Here is an 18407-nt window from a genome sequence, read left to right as displayed (position 1 = left end):
CGCCAACACTGTAAAATTAATAACAAGACATTCAAATTAACTAGGATGCTATAAACACTTAAACCAGTTACGAAACTAAAATAGCAATTGTTCTGGTGCTTCTTTAAATATTTACTTCCCTATGCTCCTGTTCACCCGAGCAGTGTTTCCTCTCGCCCGCAAAGAGAAACAGTGGCTGATGAAAACCACATGTACCTGAGTTTTATTACGGCATCCCCGGCATTCGTAGGTGTGAGTCCTTGTGTTTGCAATCGCCATGATGCCGCAGAGATTGCAGACATGGACTTGGTATGGGTCTGAAGCTTCAAACAATCGCTCTCTCAAGAACTGGGCTGCTCCATGAGCTATCTGGCAATCTCGTTCCATTTCTCCAAAACGAAGGCCACCATCCCTGAAAAGAGGAGAAAAACAAAACAACTTCTGAGTTCACTGGCAAAACACACCACTTCTTGCTGGTGAACAAGTAACTTATCAGAAAAACCACAGCAGTATTACAAGGTAGAAGCTGTGCAGTAATTTAACACCTCAGAATAGCGTTAGAGAGAACATGAACACAGTAATTCATAACTGCTGCAGAGCAGCAGAGCATTTCTAAAGCAGATGTCAGACAGCTGACAGCCACAGCACAACCACATAGCAAAATGAGGTAAACATCATTCCCTTCTTATCTGTGGTCGGTTTAACCTTGGCTAGCTGCCACATGCCCATCAAATAGCTCTCTCACTCCCCCATGTCAACAGGACAAAGAGCAAAAATAAGATGGGAAAAGCACATGTGTCGAGATAAAAAACAGGGAGATCGCTTACTAATTGCCATCACAGGCAAAACGGACTCAGCATGGAAATTTATTTATTGCCCATTAGAAATGGAGCAGGATGGTGAGAAACAAAAGACAAAACTAAAAACATCATCTCTCCTACCTCCTTCCCAAGCTCAACTTTACCCTTCATTTCCAACTCTCTCCTCCCCTCAGTTATGGGGGAATTACAGTATGTAACAGTTCCTCTCCACCACTCCTAACTCCTCACATTCTTTCCCTGCTCTAGCACAGGGTCCCTTCCCAATGGGATGGTCCTTCTAGAACTATTCCAGCACAGGCTCTTCCCATGGGGCCCACAATCCTTCAGGAAGAGATCACAGCTCCTGCCAGGAGCCTGCTCCAGCATGGGCTTTCCACAGGCTGCAGCATGGATAGCTGCCCCATGGGCTGCTGTCAGACAACATGCTTCACCAAGGGCTGCACGGCAATCACCTCCAGTGGCTGGAGCGCCTCCTCCTCTGACACGGGTGTCTGCAGGACTGTTCCTTTCACATTTTCTCACTCCCTCCTCACAGCTACTGCCCAGCGGGTTTTACCCTTTCTTAAAGGTTGCTGATGGGTTCAGCTTTGGCTAGAGTGGGTCTGTTTGATCCAGCTGTAAGCGGTTATGTCTAGCACAGGGCAACAGCTGGTCCTTTCTCAGAGAGGCCACCTCAGCAGTACCCCTTGCTAACCAAAACCTTGATACCTGCACTCAACACATCAGCTGAACACATAAAAATGGATGGCTAATTGGGGTGAGCTAATTCAGTTCTAGCTGCAAAGTTGAGGCAGTTAATTTTTAGGGGTAAAAACTTTGAAGAAAAAGAAAACACTGTATAGAAACTAATAAACATCCTTACCGAGATCTACCCTCCATGGGCTGTCTGTTAAGTATCTGGATAGGCCCTCTGGCACGAGAATGGATTTTGTCATCTACCATGTGCTTCAACCGCTGATAGTATGTAGGACCAATGAAGATCTGTGATGTGATTTTTCGACCAGTGAAGCCATTGTAGAGAACCTGAAGTAACCAATGCAATTACTGAATCACAAGCCCTCCTATCCACCAAATGTATATTAAAAACATCACAGTGAAATGATACTGTGATTATACCTCATTTCCTCTTAGATGATAGCCATAATCTGATAAAAGATTGGAAATCTTCTGCACGTTGACAGCATCATTAAAAGGTGTCGCATCACCAATCTCTCCTTTGTTTGCAGACACCTATGGAGGTTTGCAAAAGCCTGTCAGATTTCTGAATTTCTTTCAGACAACAGTAAGCTTTTTCAAACAGTTTTCACAGAACTTGAGGTACCATGCCCATGATAGTGCCCTATCTTGCCTTGTTTATTAACTGCACAATTTATAGCAAGATTTTAACAAAAACAAAGTATCAGCAATTTTGCTACTCCTTTTCCTAGGTCACAGGAAATGTATGGAATAAAAGCAGCATTTTTATAATATATTATTTTTATAATATATTTTTCTAATAAAAGGATCTTCAAAGATGGGAGAGCACACTGTAATCTGACTTGCTGAACAAAATTTACCGGACTGTAGGACTTCTCCAAGAAACCTGCTTTTGCTATTGTAACTAGAAAGCAATCCTTATTTTCTAGTGGATTAACACCTACCTACCAGGGAGTAGTATCTTAAAAAAATACCCCTGAAGTTAAAAGAAAAATCATATTGCTCAGACATACAGCATAAAAGATTCTTCTTACCTTCCCCTGGAGACACTCAATCAAGTGACCAATGGTCATACGAGAAGGGATGGCATGGGGGTTGATAATTATATCAGGGGTGATGCCTTCACAGGTGAAGGGCATATCCTAGAACAGGGAAACAGACAGTCAGTACATCCCAGAATATCATCTTTAAGAAAAGCAGTTGCATGGCTTCAAATAAAATCTTTTAAAGCATTTCAAAGGTACTAAGTACAACGTAAGAAGCAGCTGTGTCTCTTTCTAAACATATTTTAGTTAACTTTAAGTCAATACACTGCACATGAGTAGATATTCTACAGACAACTCGTTTAAGGCAGTTCCAATGCTAAGATCATCAGAAATAAAAAGTTAAAAAGTGGGGAAAAAAAATCACTACCTCTTGCCTGTACTGGATACCACAGGTTCCTTTCTGACCATGTCTGCTGGCAAATTTATCTCCAATTTGTGGGATTCTCACAGAGCGTACCTGTAAGCCACAGGAAAACATTCAGTAGGTAACTTAAATATGGAACAAAACTGATTAGAAGTAGTAAGCACACATGCCAGTGCTCACCCTGATCTTGCAGAACTTGTATCCTTCCTGGTTAAGGGTTACCATGACCTGATCTACAATGCCAGTCTCACTAGTTCGCAGGAAAGTGCTGCAGTCCCTCTTTGTGAAACGTCTGTTGGTGCTTTCCAGTTCATCTTCATTCTCTGGCAGTGTCACTGTTTTGCCAATGATGACATCATCCCCAGACACACGTACCCCAGGTGCTATCAAACCATCATCATCAAGTTTGTCATAGATTGCATGTCTCATACCTTGAGGGAAAAAGGAAAAATAAAAGTAGGCTCCCAAACTGTTCAGCATACTGGACTTGACAATCAGCACAAATTGAACAAGCTTGCTTGCAACTTCAGACTACTGAGAAAATGTTGCATGGAAGTATGTTCAGACATCTCAACTGATGTATCTTGCTATTAATACAAATATTTCTCACACTTTATATGTCCCAAAATAAAGACTGAACCAGCTCAGTGACACTGCCCACAAAAATCTGATTTAAAAACTCAGTCTTCAAACACTCCTGTATCTCACCTTGGCAAGTTTCGCGTGTAGGCTTCTCAAAAACTTCCTCTTGGTCATACCCTTTTTTAGACTCCTGCTCTTTGTAGGAGCGATAGAACACAGATCTGAAACAAAGTCATAAAGCCTTTGCATCATTCTTTCTCATCTCAATTTCACTATAAACACAATTTTATCACATATTAGACCTCCTGCTACTAATGAAAACCAAATTAAATCACACAACCTTTCCTCTAAAGCCTTGTTAATCAGTGACCATCACTGAGGAGGGAAAAACAAAACCAAAAACATCCCACCACACGAACAAAAACCAGTTTCAGATGGCATTTTGATGGCCACTTTTCAGATACTGCCAAAGTACCTATAAATAACATGCTAATTTTTGATGAACTACAGACTGCTTGATATCTCATAAATAGTTCTTATTCCTAGATTATGCACATTTTCATCATGCCATTCTCATACTCTTTTCTCCTTATACCTCCCATTTTGCAAGCACTTTCAGGCTTCTACTACTACCCTGTAGTGCCACACTCAGTACAGCTGAGCTGCAGTGGAAAACTTTCAATTTATATAGGCTTCTTTCTGGGGCTTTTGTTTGCTGCCTCAGCTGCCAGCACATCAAAGCCATGGCCTTTCAGATAAACATTATCCACATTTCACTGCTCCTGTGCACACAGAAGGTTCTATAAGAGCTTCATGTAAGCTGTAATAAATCTTAATAGTCCCATACTTATTCTGCACTAGAAGGCAGTAGATCCAGGACCCCAAGCATACACTTCTTAGTCTCAACTTGGACAAAAGAAAATGAACAAAACTAGAAACCCACTGATGAGCCATATAGCTAAACACAGCCATCTAAAATCTGTAATGCACAAAGTCACATCAGTTGCCAGCTGACCCAACAGCAGTTTCTACTAAGGAGAGGAACATGCCAATCCTTACTGGTAGCAAATGTCATACTACTAAAGATTATTACAAAGCTGCAATATTACCATTAAGGAGAGTTTATAACTGACAAGAGTTAAATGAAAATGTATTTGGACTCTTTGCTATTACATATTTTTTTTTTCATTTAACCATTATACAAAGAACAGTAATTGTAGTAAAGACCGAAATGGAAAAGTTGGCAAGCCAGAGTGGGAAGTCAGGTTACACATACGATGAGCCATTGCTCATTGTTTTGCTGAGATACATACTCTTAAGATACCATTTTCACTGTGCTGCTCCCTCCACCTCCATTGAAAATAAATTAAATTGCTAAAGAATTTACAAAGTTTTACCTGAAAAAGCCTCTGTCAACAGCAGAACGGTTCATAATGACAGAGTCTTCCTGGTTATAGCCTGTGTATGAGGCAATGGCTACAATCGAGTTGATACCTATAATATGCAGAACAAATACTTTGAAAGGTTGCCCACATACCAGACAGGCATTACTGAATTACAATTTTGAATTACAATTTTGAATCACAATTCAAAATAGGCTGTATTCTCTACAGTGAAGCTGTTCTCTTTCAAATATAAAATCTCCACATCCCACACACACAACACCATACCAGCAAATACAACTTTGGGTACAATAGAGTCAAGAGTGACCCCTTGTGAAAAATACAGCAAATACCAATGCAGAAAATGCATTTTTACAGTGAGATTTTAACAGACTTTACAGATAAAGTAGTTTCACCTGAAACACTAGCAATGTATTTAGCTGTCCAGCTACAAGTTAATGTTTAATCTATAATTAACTTTTAAATGACATATAGGTGCTAAATATTCAGGTATTCTACACACAACATCTGTGACTTAGTTTAAACAAAGCAGTAGCATTTTTGGTTTATAACATTAACTGGCAACATACCTGCTGGTAACTCTCTAAATCGTAAGTACTCCATGGAGCGTGTTGTTACAAGGGGCTTCTGAGGATAGTACAACACATGTGCCAGTGTATCCATACGAACATGAAAGTTTGTAATGTAAACTCCCATAGCTTGTTTACCCATGGCAGACTGGTAGGTGTTCCTGGGAGACTAGACAGACAATGGAAGACCATTATTATGTACATAAAACTCTTCACACATACACATGTGGGTTTTCTATCAACTTCAAAAACGGGATGTCAAAAGTGATGCACTAACCTGGTTGTGATCAGGGAAAGGGATAATAGATGCACATACTCCCAGGATCATAGATGGGTGAATCTCACAGTGCGTGTATGTTGAACAATATGCCACACCTTTCTCTTGCAAATCATCTGGGGTCATTGCCAGCATCACAGTCTCTTCTTCCAGCGTGTCAATGTACTCTACTACACCGCTGGCCACAAGATCCTGCCAACTGAACAAACAATGCCCGAAATACTCAGCTAACACATCAAATGTGTCTCTTCAGCAGTAACAAGATGAAGGACTTTCCTGGCTTATTACTTCTACCACTGCCTGAATGTGATTTAAAACAAAAAAAAAAAAAAAAAAAAAAAAAAAAAAAAAAAAAAAAAAAAAAAAAAAAAAAAATTAAAAAAAAAAAAAAAATCAAGCTACCAGGCAGAGAAAGCATCTTTGTACTGTACAAACTTTTAAACATTTCCCTCTCCAATCTGAAGGAACCTGCAGCTTCCAAGATGAAAAAAATCAGACATTCAACCAAGTTTCAGGAATATCTCACCTGTAGTTGTTATACTCGCGTTCCTTCAGTTGGTCAATATGCCTTTTCTTCAACAGCAGTTTTTGTTTTTCCACAATTAAAAGAGGTCGACAAATTCTGCCTGCATCAGTGTAGATGCGGATTTCTCGCTCACGAATATCTCTAATCATTGAGACCTGCACAAGACAGCAGCACTCCATGAGTACGAAATCTCAGCCCAGAATCAGAAATATGGAACACAAAACAGGATAACAAAGTTCCCTAAAGCAAAGAAGCATTTCAGAAGACTATTTTAAACTGGATCCTCTTGAAATAAAGCAAACCAAAACCAACCACAACCAAACAACAAACCACACACAACATCAAACAAACAAGAAAACTCCCAAAAGCACCAAACCCCAAACAAACCAAACCAACCAGAAAACCCGAACAACCAATGTGAAGTCTGTTCATAAAGAGACTTGCAAATAATGCTATTTGGAGCTTGCAAAGTAGTATCAAGGCATTATCCTCCCTCATGACAAAAGAAACCCAAGCTCGAGACATAAAATTTGTACCTCTGACACAATGATGTCCATCTGACGACGGAGCTTTCTTAGGGTATTCATGAGCTGCTCAGGATCTTTGTGTATTCCTACCCAGCAGCCATTAACAAAGATCTTGGTAGCACTATAAAGAGGAAAAAAAAAAGTATTAAAAAATACAAATAATAATGAGAAAAATGAAAAAAAAAATAAAAATACAAATAAGAGAAAGCGAAACAAATTAAAAATACCAATAATGCAGAAAAAATTAACTACAAAAAAAGCGCCCTCCCATTTCTCTCCCAAAAAAGACCCAAAGCCCTTGAAATGTTGTGCAGGATAAAAAGCTTAAGTCTGTTTAAACAGTTTCATTTGCACATACTCAGCTATTGCTGCTGGAGATATTTCTTCCAGGTTTTCCATACTCCACTCTTCCAAGAATTCCAAAATTGGTGACGGCTGAGACCCCACAGAAATGTAAGCCATCAGGGCTAAGTTCTTCACAAGTCCTACTGCATGACCCTAATAGAAACACATAGTTGACTTGCATTTCCAAATCAAGAGATTGCCCTAAGAAGATGCAAGAACTTAAAATTCAAGTCCTTATGGACACGGACACAACACATGCTATTTATTAATTACTACCATTAAAAGACAGAGTTAGCTATAAAGCTAAATATGCATGTAAGCACTTTAAAATACAAATGCTAGGGTGGCTATAAAATGACTAGCAGAGAGATAGGCTTGAGTACTGACATAAATACTAGCTTCATTACCTCTGGGGTCTCAGCAGGGCAAACCATTCCCCACAGTGTGTTGTGCAACTGCCTGGGCTTTGCTAGTTTGCCATCTCGACCAATTGGAGAATTCAGGCGTCTCAGGTGAGAAAGCGTAGATGCAAAAGTCAGGCGGTTTAACACCTGTGTGGAGTAAGGAATTAATTCAGTCAAAGTTGCTTAAAAGTGTTGTTGACAGGCATCATGATACAGTAGAGCAAAGGATCACTGCCCTCTAGAAATGATGCACCTGAACTAAAATAGTTCTGATTTTTGTTGACTACAGTTTTTAGCTCACCTCCGCTAACCTCAGACTAAGTTCAACCTTAAAATCTTAAGCAACCGGTGTTGCAATGGCAGAAGTTTTCAGAGCAGGCTTATACCATGGCAAGGCCCAGCATAAACAGTTACCCAAGCAGAGAACTGGGTTTTGTAGTATAGCTTACTCAGACCAGGTAACTAGAATGAATGATACTAGCAATAAACATACTTTAAAAGCTGCATTTTCACCAGGAGGGCTTACCAATACAATGACACAAAGATCTTTACATACTTAGTTTGAAAAAACTAAGGCATCTTAGTTAACAGGAGCAAATCAGTATTTACGTTCTTTTCAGAGTCTGCTCAAGGCTCCTCAAAAAGGTTTATTTTTACAGCCTGAAACATGAGAGCTTATTTAAAAAGCCCCCCCCACAAATACATCAACATCACACCACCTAGGGACAGCTACAATCTTTGCTCCTTTCCTAACTTGCTTTCCATAAATTACGATCTCACAAGGGCTCCAGACCACAAAACATGCTGGCATTTAAAAACTGTCACCTCTTTCCCTTTTCTGCCTTTGAGAGAAACAGGCTCAGTTAAACACTGTTCTGGACTAATACAGTCAATGCTCCTTATCATTGAACCGTGGAATACATAACTGTCGTATTACACAGTGCCACTCAAATTTCTTTAAGCACCTGTGAAGCACTGGACGTAATTTAAAAAAAGAAATCTATCCTCCCTAAAGATTCCTTGGGACTAGGACTTGACCAGACACACAAGCATATGCTCTAACACAAAAAGTCGTTATATGAGATACACCAACAGTTTAGCAGTCCATGCAAAAGCTAAAACAAAACCCAAATTATTAAAACCAAACCCCAACACCAGACTCAACTATTTGGATCTTTATATGTCTCAGCTATGAAAATTTCCTTTTAAAAATGGTTCTGTTTAACATATAACATGCATAGCTGCCAAGCAGTATTAAACTCTTCCATGATACGGTTAAAACCATGTGTAAACCTGACAAGTGCTACAATGCTTTATCCAGCTGTTGCACCTGAGATACTCCTGCTCTGGCCTGATGAGCTTTCTTCTGGTCACCCCAGTTTCCAGTTGCCAGTGAATACTTCAAACCATCTGAAATAATTCTTGTTTTAATTGCCAGCTCCAAGTTGAAATCTTTCCCTCTGTCAATGAACTTTTGGGCATATATTCTCACTTCCTTTAGCAAATTCTTGAACATTCTGTAGAAGATGCCAAGAAACATGATTAAACAATACTATAGCAATTCATCCTACTCAGCAGTTATGTAGGAAAAAATGTCACTGGCCTCCTGAAAGAAGCAAGTAACTTGTAACTAGAGGAGGAGGGAAAAAAAAAAGCCCGAAATACATTAACCTGTTTGTGAACATGCACAAAATATGCTTCAAAAGAAGTTGATGCTAGCCACCTACTATTAGAGTAAACCTATCCACTTCCTGGAAAAGTTATTATCAGATACAGGCTGTGCTGTCCAAGACTGGCTGTTAGACACAACAGAGTAGTCTGATCTTTTAGAAGTACAGCGTTGGCAATGCCCCTACCGTTAATTATCCCCAAAGAAAACACAGATACTATAGTTACCCTCTGAACAGAAAAGCTAACAGTGGTCCAGCAAGATCCAGTCTTTTGTTGCCATAATGATCTCTGTCATCAAGCTCTCTTCTTCCCAGTGCTGCCAGCAACAATCTATGAACCATATACCTAAGCAAATAAAACAGTTTATGTTTTAAACTGACTGCAGACATTTACAACAGATTACATGCTTTCATGGATAAAACAGTAAACCATTTCCTAGAGGCTGTCCATTGTAGATCTTCAGGATACTGCTATCATAGAATCATAGAATAGTTAGGGTTGAAAAGGACCTTAAGATCATCTAGTTCCACCCCTCCTGCCATGGGCAGGGACACCTTATGCTAAATCATATCACCCAAGGCCTCGTCCAACCTGGTCCTGAACACTGCCAGGGATGGAGCATTCACAACCTCCCTGGGCAACCCATTCCAGTGCCTCACCACCCTAACATGAAAGAATTTCCTTCTTATATCCAACCTAAACTTCCCCTGTTTAAGTTTTAACCCGTTACCCCTTGTCCTATCACTACAGTCTCTAATGAAGAGTCCCCTAACACAGTCTTCTTCAGCATGTATGTCCTTAGAGGTGAATGACCCACTGAAAGCTTGGGTAACGACGGAGAGAAGTTAATATTTACATCATGATGGCAATGTGTCTTTTGCTACATGTCTGCCCTATAATACAGGCTACGTTTAAGCTGGTAGAATCAGGTGAGAAATGCCAAGTCTCCTGATGCTATAGTTCATCTGAATACTGGTAAGCAGTGATCAAGAGGACGTGCTAATAGTTTTAAAGAGTGAGTTTACACTACAAACAGCTACCTACATATTAGTTAACAACCTCTACATGTTGTCCATACAACATGATGTCAAAGAGAGTCATTCATCACTATCATCACATCTAACTTAATATCCAGAACATGTTGGAGCCTTGTTTCCTTCTTTTATTTATTTGTTTTGCATTTTCTCAGTTTCAAAACTAAACCAGTGCCCTAAAGTTTATCACTGACTATCCAGAAGACTGAGGTTAAAACCAAACTTGCAGTACATTCTTCCAGCATATACATATTTGTGAATAAAATCTGTACTCAGGGTCTATTTGCAGATGTGCGAGGGAAAATACTGACATACCCTAGAAAATAGGCCTTTTTGGTTTCACAGAAGTCACTGACACCAACATGTGGGAGCATTTCCTTCTGCAAAACTTCTTTAGCATACTTGATTCTCTTCTCTTTGGTGACACCTGGCTTTGCACCTCTTGATCCAATGAAGTTTAGAGCAACATTTTGCTCCTGAATGACAAAAGCTTCATCCAAAGAAGGTTTGACCTAAATGCAAAATACAGCAAAATCCTGTAGCATCCAGTGCCTGTTGGGGTTGAAGTAAACTACACAGCAGTTTGCTGATTATTCTTTCCAGGAACTGCTAATTACTGATCCGGTTCTTTCTGGCCTTAACTATAGTAGCTCTTTCAAGAGCAAGAGAAAACAGTAATGGAGGCACATTGGAAGCACATAAAAAATAGTTTAGACTTTGGAAAATAGTTCTCATTCAAGTACATTCTAGGCCTGTTGCTGTTTCATGTATAATTCAATGGTAGCAGGTATAAATCAAAGTCAACTCCAGCCGGGTAAGACTCTACCATTCCAAGTACACATTAACACTTTGAAATTTCCGTTGCACTCCATTCATGTAACATACTCATTTGGATAGGTTTAGGCAGAGAACTTTTGACCTTGCTATTAGACAACCTACTAAAACAATGAAGTGATAAGTAACAGTTGCAAAATGAACAACACTTAGAACAATGATAAGCCACACCTCCACATCACCAAATATCAAGCTAGGAAATAACACATTACCATTTCCATCATTTCTGGATCTTCAAAATCATATATGATGTGCTCCAAGATATCCCTGTCAGACACAAAGCCTAGTGCACGAAAGACAATTATGATGGGGACTTCTTGTTTGATATATGGCAAAGTTGCTACAATGCGCTGACCAATTGCACTCTTCTTCGCACCCTGAGAAGATGGGAAAAAATCCATACATTATTCTTAAAAGATCTTGCATTTAAATAGAAATGTGTCTCTGGCTTAAGCTCAGCTTTTCTAATCCACTGTGTAAGACTCTCCATTTTTGCAATTATTCAAGTAGCTGCTCCCCACTCCCAAGAAGAAACAAATACTATGGACTGCGGATGAATTAGAGTGCCCCAGCCACAAGGAGCAAGAGCATTGTAAGGCTTCTATTAAAGTTACTCTTGAAACGTGCCTGGGAATTCCCAAACATCAGTGCAATGGTAAATGAGTACTGACACCTTCTGCTTTTGAAGTTATGAACAGCACTAATTTCCCTTCACAGATGGCACAGTTAGATGTTAAATATGAACATATGATCTGCAAAAGATACCTAAACACTAGCTGGACCATCAGCAAAGCTAGGGCACCTGCTCCTATTTTTGTCCTTTGTCAAAAAACAGGATGTTTGTTTTCTTGCCCGTTTTCTAAAATCTCATTCACAGTAATTCTAAAATTATTTTTTAGCCTTGCCCTAAAACTTGACACAAACTGAATCTTCATTACAGTCCTCAAATTATTTGTCCCTGAGAAAGGCATAATAATGTTCCATCCCTGGCAGTGTTCAAGGCCAGGCTGGACAAAGCCTTGGGTGGCATGGTTTAGTGTGAGGTGTCCCTGCCCATGGCAGGGGGGTTGGAACTACATGATCTTAAGGTCCTTTCCAACCCCAACTATTCTATGATTCTAATCTATGAAAAACAGAATCCATTTTAATTTAACCTTCTTTACAACTTAGCATCAGAAGAAATTTCTTTTCAAAATCCCAAAAGTAAATGGTATCATGAGACAGGACAGTAACAAAACTCCTAAAACAATCTTAAACCACGATAATTGTGCCCCAGGACAAGGGTTATTACTGCTTTGGCATACCTGCCCACCTCTGGCCAGCATGCTAACCCAGATAGTACTTGTTGGTCGAGACGAATTTTCCAGACAAGATCTACACTCTCCTGTGTAGGCATATTTTGAATCTTTCTTTGCAAACACATACACTGTGTTTGTAGCCATTTTCTCTTGAGCAATCAGAACCTGTGTTAGAAACAAGAACACTAGTAAATAACTGACAAAAGGGGATGCTGAAAGTAACAAGTACAGTATGTTTCTACTATTCCTTCAGGTCTCTTAAATTTAAGAGCATTGTACATTTTTAAAATAAAGTATTAAGTAAAAAATACACCCAGTTAAGCTAAAATAACCAAAACAAAAGTCCCTTACCTTTTCTGACCCATTAATGATAAAGTATCCACCAGGATCAAGAGGGCATTCATTCAGTTCACAAAGATCACGGTCCGTTAAGCCATTCAACAAACAGTACGTTGAACGTAACATAATAGGAATTTTTCCTATGAAAGTTTTCTGATGCTGTGTCTGTAACTGATCCTCCCCTTCTTTAATAACTGTTTTAGTTATATCCACATACAAGGGGGCTGAATAGCTACAGAATAAAAACACCGTAATGTTACCTGTCAGTTATTACTCGAGGTTGTACAGAAATATAATGAATGCAATTATTCAAGCACTCACTGGCTAAGAAATCATCAATCATTGCCTGGATTTAACAACTGGACATCAATATTTAAATAGAGCATAATTATTATGTTTTCAAGGCACCGGTAAATTGAAAAAGACAATTAATAATGTAGAACCAGTCCCTCCTTGTGTTTATCTACTACAAAATTCATTCTTACGTAAGGTTTCTCAGCCTGGCCTCATTAGGCATCATAGGCGAGGGTGCTCCATCTCTTTCCCAATGTGTAGGCTTAGAGAGGTAGATTTGTTCAAACTTCAGCAGATACCGGGGCTGGAAAACAAGAAGACATTTACCTGTAATGGAAGAAACATCCATTCCTGTTGTTCAAGAGTGGCCATGGCCCTAGAGCTTAATACCCAATGCTGCCCCATGCCCTCAGCATAAGGTATGGAAACAATCCCTCTTAAGATGACTAGATCAAAAAATGCACTCAAAAGTTTTCCATAATTTCTAAACACCTCATTAATTAATAAAAATAAAAGACAAACACCACCACCACCACCACCAAAACAAAAAAACCCTAGAGGAAACTGAGAAGTCAAAATCATTGGCAAGAGAAGAATAAACCCAAGTCTGTCTTCTTCCTATGAAACACCTAAGAAATAAATCTTCCAAGTCAGTAAATACATTAACAGAATATGCCCTACATACACCTACTGAGATACTGTTTATGTAACTTTAGATAAAACTGCAAGTTTCATGATTCAAAAAGGTCAACCTGTTTCAACATATACAGTGAAACAGATGACATACCAAACAAGGTGCGAATTGTTTTAAAGCTTTGTTCCCATGCATAAAATATCAAATTTAATAGCTTTGGTTTAATTCCACAGAAATCCTTTCACATGTTACAGTGAAACCACAGGCATGAAAGGACAGACACCTTTTTCTCCAGATCTTTATTTTGCTCCAAGAGCCACTTGCCTCTCACAATCCTACCTCAATGAGATTGAGAGCATTCAGTCACTTGCATTTAAAATAAAGGGGTAAAAGTTTTAAAACAACACTCTTATCAAAGTGCATCTGTGTATCTGGTAGGAGCTAGAACTTAAAGCAAGCAGCCACAAAACAGTAGCTTTGTTAATATGTTTCATATGTGTGGTCTCAATCCTGGTGAACAAGGGTGTAAAGGCCTTGCATGCCTTCTTGCATGCAAAAGGACCTAGAGATGAGCCACTCCCAAAGCATTCCTTCCCAGACCAAAATCCAGGGCAGTAGACCTGCATGTATACAAGTAAGGCTTTTTGCCTTACTTTTTCTTCAAGTTGCTATTTCCTACCATGTCCTTTTGCAGAACAGAAGTTAATACAAAGAACTACAGTGCTGCCACCCCAACTAAGTATCTGCCTAGAAGCCAACTGAGACATCTACTACTAAACCAAAACTTGAATTCTGTGCAGGCATTTTACCATATCTCAGCCATAAAGACTCTGCTGCAGCACACCACAAAAGCAACACTTGCTCTGGCAGTGCAAGTTCCAGTGCAGAGGAAAAAGAGTCGATGAGTTGTTTTAGCCTTTCTAAAAATACATTTTTAGAAAATATATTTTAAATAAATATAAATATAATATATTATATTCATTTATATTATATATAATTATATAAAAATAAAAATATAAAATATAATTCTAATAAATATAAAATATATTTTCTAAAATATATTTTTAGAAAGGCTAGTACATTTTTCTGAAATATATTTTTGAAATCCCAATATATGACCAGAGATGTGCCAGGGGAGGTTGGATGTTAGGAAAAATTTCTTCACTGAAATGGAGGTCAGGTATTGGAGCAGGCTTCCCAGGGAAGCAGTGAATCGCCACCCCTGGAAGTGTCCAAAAAACTGTGTAGATGAGGCTCCGAGTGTCATGGCTTAGTGGCGGACTTGGCAGTGCTGGGGTAAACATTGGATTTGATGATCTTAAAGGTCTCTTCCAACCTAGTTGATTCTATGATTCTGAAACAGGCTCCACTTACCGGTTCTTCCACTTCTCCTGTGGCATGCTGGGCTTCAGCTTGTAAATCAATTGGTGGAGCATCTTCAACAATTCTCTGCACAGACATCTGAATAAACTCATCAAAAGAATCCAGCTGTTGCCTGACTAAACCCTTTTCATCAAAATAGGAGCTAAAGAAGAAAAAGTGCATGAATGAACAAGATAATTTAATTCACTTACTTCATACATCAACAAACTTAAGATGTATTTAGTACAAAACCTCCAAAAGCCATGAAATACAGTGCATACATACACTCACTTGTAGTGAGCATGTACATTCACTTTTCGCAAGCTATGAGTTTTAGACACAGACGCTGAAAAACGTTTAACAATTCTCTCCCTGCTTGAGTACAGACACAACAAAGTGACAGACTTGCTGCCACCTCTTGGCTAAGCCATGACAGCACACACACTCTACCTTTCATTTGAAGGGAAACATGACAAACCTCACTAAAAGTGGTTTCAGGTAAAGTTTTCAACAATGTATGTAAATTCTTTTGCCCTTACTAATTTTCCAAGTTGCTGTAAACTGAGTGCATGCCCCTAAGCCAAGATAACAGATTTCTTATCTTGGAACCCCTCTCTTCCAGCCACATGAGATTCCCAGCTTCACTCCTCCAGATTTGCCTTAGCCTTTTTGTCATCTAGCTTCAACACAGCACAACCCAACTGCAAAAATCAAAGCTTAACTTCACAGCCCCACATCTTAACTTTTGGTAGGATGATCTAAGCATGTCTGCTGCATTAGCTCTGCCAGCAAGCTCCTCTACCTCACATTCCTGAAGCCAGCCAGGGAACCCACACTACCCCAGCTTCTGCCCATCACTGCCAGGATCTGTATTAAAAACTGCTAATAATTAGCTCCTACCAATAACTTCAGGCTTCCCCAAGAAGAGCAACACACTCTTGGCTATTATGCCATTGCCACAGTGAATCCTGACAACAGCCTGGTATTGCACACAGGAAAGGAGAAACAAAATGGACAACTTGTAACACAGAACAGCTGAGGCTGAAAGAGACCTCTGGAGATCATCTTGTCCTGCAACCGAATTCAAGAAATGTCAGCCAGAGCTGACTGTTCATGACCTTGTCCAGAAAACTTATGAATACCACCAAGGACGCAGACAGAGACCCCACGGCCCCTCTTGGCAACCCATGCCAGTGCTTGGTCACCTTCACAGTAAATAAAGTGATTCGTCATATGGAGTGAGGTGCAGCATCAGCTGAAGAACTTGCCTTAGTTACTTCCCACCTGACTGAAAGCAAAGGTAGCATTCCACACTAGACTGCAAAAGAAAGGATCTCCTTCTGCCTCCAAAGTTTCTCACCTCTGCTCTCCATCCAGACTGCTTATGGGATCATCCCCACAGACCTACTGGTTTGCTTGCTACTGCTCTTCTAAGACACCCATCATATACATTTCATAAATGATACAATTAGCAAAAGAAACACTTTTCACTCTGTTCCACAAAGCATGCCACTCCTTAACAGTCACAAGAAGCTGCACGTCCTGGATATTCATGTCCCGCTAGGAAAACACTGACATGGTGAAACAGCCAAGTACTGATTTCCTAACACCAGCATCAGCTCTGAGAATAGTGGGCAAAATAATACACTTCATATGGAATCGAGATCACTTCTTCATTCAAAAACAGTGCACCCCACTGCATGTCAGCAGGACCTCCGAATCCCTAAGGGCAACCCTGTTGTAAGCTGTTCTGCTCAAAGCCCTTCTCCCTGTGTGCTTTATCTCTGTGACAAACACATAAATGTATTGGCTTTCATAAATCATAGGTGTGGTTATGTGGATATAACTGTACCAGTTTACAAAAACAGAAACAAAGCTCCCTAAAGACACAAGATTAGACAATAAGTTAAAAAGGGCCAGAACTCTTGAGCAAAACAGAGTCACACAGCAAAAGAATTTGTAAAGGTAAAAGGGGGGGGAGCTTGATATAAGAAAAGCTAGTGCCTGAAAAACGTAAGTACTTTTTAGCTTAACTTCAGTTGTAGAAAGAGAACAGTGTTTATGTTGTGAGTCTGTGGAATGTAGTGGCTTCACTAAACAGGAGTTAATTGTTTCACACTAGTCTTCTAAAGTATCTTTAGTTTTAAAGAACAATGTTTGTGTTGTAAGTCTGTGGTGAGATAACAGGATTTAGTGGCCCCACTAAACATGCATGAGTTATTTCACACCATCCTTCTACTTATCAGTTAGTTTAGAAACAGAGCCTCCCAAACATCTGCTAGACTGGGATACTCCTTGTCTGCCTATCCTGCAGTAAATTTTGTAGGAAAGTCACACTTTTAAATCTTTGCTAGTTATCAGAAGAATTACAGATATGGCTGGTTTCAGCTAGTTGCATGATTAATGGGATGTCCAACTGTGCTAACGGTGAAGAGTACACTGTGAGGAAGACTGCTTACTTCATCTTGAAGACCCCTACTCACAAGAGGAAGACTGTTTACTTCATCCTCAAGACCCCTGCCCACAATCACCGCAGAGCAGTGCACAGACACCAAGAGGAGGAGACTTATGATAATAAGTTCCGGGAGTTAATTATAATATTCTCCGCCATATGCAGGAATTATGAATATGTATGTAACTAATGTAATAGCAAAAGTATATAAACCTGTAACAAATGCTAATCACTCGCACCTCTGGCTACGGTCATGCGCCCAGCGCTGTTGCTTTTGCTTTACTGACTTTGTCTCTCAGTAAAACCTTGTTATCTTGTTTAGAGGAGGGAGTTTGTATTTCACATCTCTGAACGTGCTAAAACACAGTTTCACACAGCCAGTCCTGCAGCTTCCACAATACATTGCCAGTGAACTGGATGTCTCCTGTAAGACCAAGAGCACCTGTGCTGAAGCGCTAAGAACAGTGAGTTTCAGCAACTCACCTAATAACAATCCAGCAGGCTTCTTGCCACAAGTCGGGGGTGATTTCATCATCGTCTTCATCATATTGCATATCTGCGGGGAAGCACGACATTTAAAACAGACTCCACTCTCCCGGGCTCTCCCTATCTCTGCTCACACAAGGCTGGCACACAAGGACGCCCCGGCAGGCCCTCTGACCACCCGAGGGCCGCAGGAGCCTCCGGAAGACCCCACTGGGCCCGGAGCGACCCTACCCCAAGGCCGCCTCCCGCGGGCCCTGCGGCCCCACACGCCCCTCGCCGGGCTGCACAGGGGAGAAGGCCCGGCGGGGACCGGCCTGCACCTGCAGCACACTCACCCTCGTCCGCGTCGTACATGGTGACGGCGGGAAGGGCCGCGGGCGGCAGCTATGGGAAAGCGAGAGACGGAAGGCGCGGCGGGGCTCAGCACCGCAGGCCCGGCCAGCGGCAGCGGCGGCGGCGGGAAG

General features: G+C 40.4%; 1 protein-coding gene across 1 annotated transcript in view; it reads right to left on the bottom strand.

The window, feature by feature from the left end:
• Positions 1–18407, bottom strand: part of POLR2B (RNA polymerase II subunit B) — a 19363-nt gene extending 956 nt beyond the window's left edge. Inside the window, exons 1-24 of the mRNA XM_062637577.1 lie at positions 18279–18407; positions 17941–18013; positions 15018–15168; positions 13201–13313; positions 12728–12947; positions 12383–12541; positions 11291–11455; positions 10560–10756; positions 9436–9555; positions 8870–9056; positions 7543–7686; positions 7149–7288; positions 6800–6911; positions 6264–6418; positions 5738–5936; positions 5461–5629; positions 4886–4982; positions 3615–3709; positions 3087–3337; positions 2910–2999; positions 2531–2638; positions 1917–2030; positions 1663–1823; positions 196–391 (exon numbers count right to left, since the gene is read on the bottom strand). Coding sequence (XP_062493561.1) covers positions 196–391; positions 1663–1823; positions 1917–2030; positions 2531–2638; positions 2910–2999; positions 3087–3337; positions 3615–3709; positions 4886–4982; positions 5461–5629; positions 5738–5936; positions 6264–6418; positions 6800–6911; positions 7149–7288; positions 7543–7686; positions 8870–9056; positions 9436–9555; positions 10560–10756; positions 11291–11455; positions 12383–12541; positions 12728–12947; positions 13201–13313; positions 15018–15168; positions 17941–18013; positions 18279–18297 — 3435 coding nt within the window. The 5' untranslated portion in view covers positions 18298–18407. The remainder of the gene's footprint in view (positions 1–195; positions 392–1662; positions 1824–1916; positions 2031–2530; positions 2639–2909; positions 3000–3086; positions 3338–3614; positions 3710–4885; positions 4983–5460; positions 5630–5737; positions 5937–6263; positions 6419–6799; positions 6912–7148; positions 7289–7542; positions 7687–8869; positions 9057–9435; positions 9556–10559; positions 10757–11290; positions 11456–12382; positions 12542–12727; positions 12948–13200; positions 13314–15017; positions 15169–17940; positions 18014–18278) is intronic.

The sequence above is a fragment of the Pezoporus occidentalis genome, unplaced genomic scaffold, assembly GCF_034315485.1.
Source record: "Pezoporus occidentalis ecotype Australia unplaced genomic scaffold, CSIRO_AGI_Poc_V1 ctg53, whole genome shotgun sequence".
Lineage (NCBI taxonomy): Eukaryota > Metazoa > Chordata > Aves > Psittaciformes > Psittacidae > Pezoporus > Pezoporus occidentalis.
This window is presented reverse-complemented; position numbering and strand designations above follow the sequence as displayed.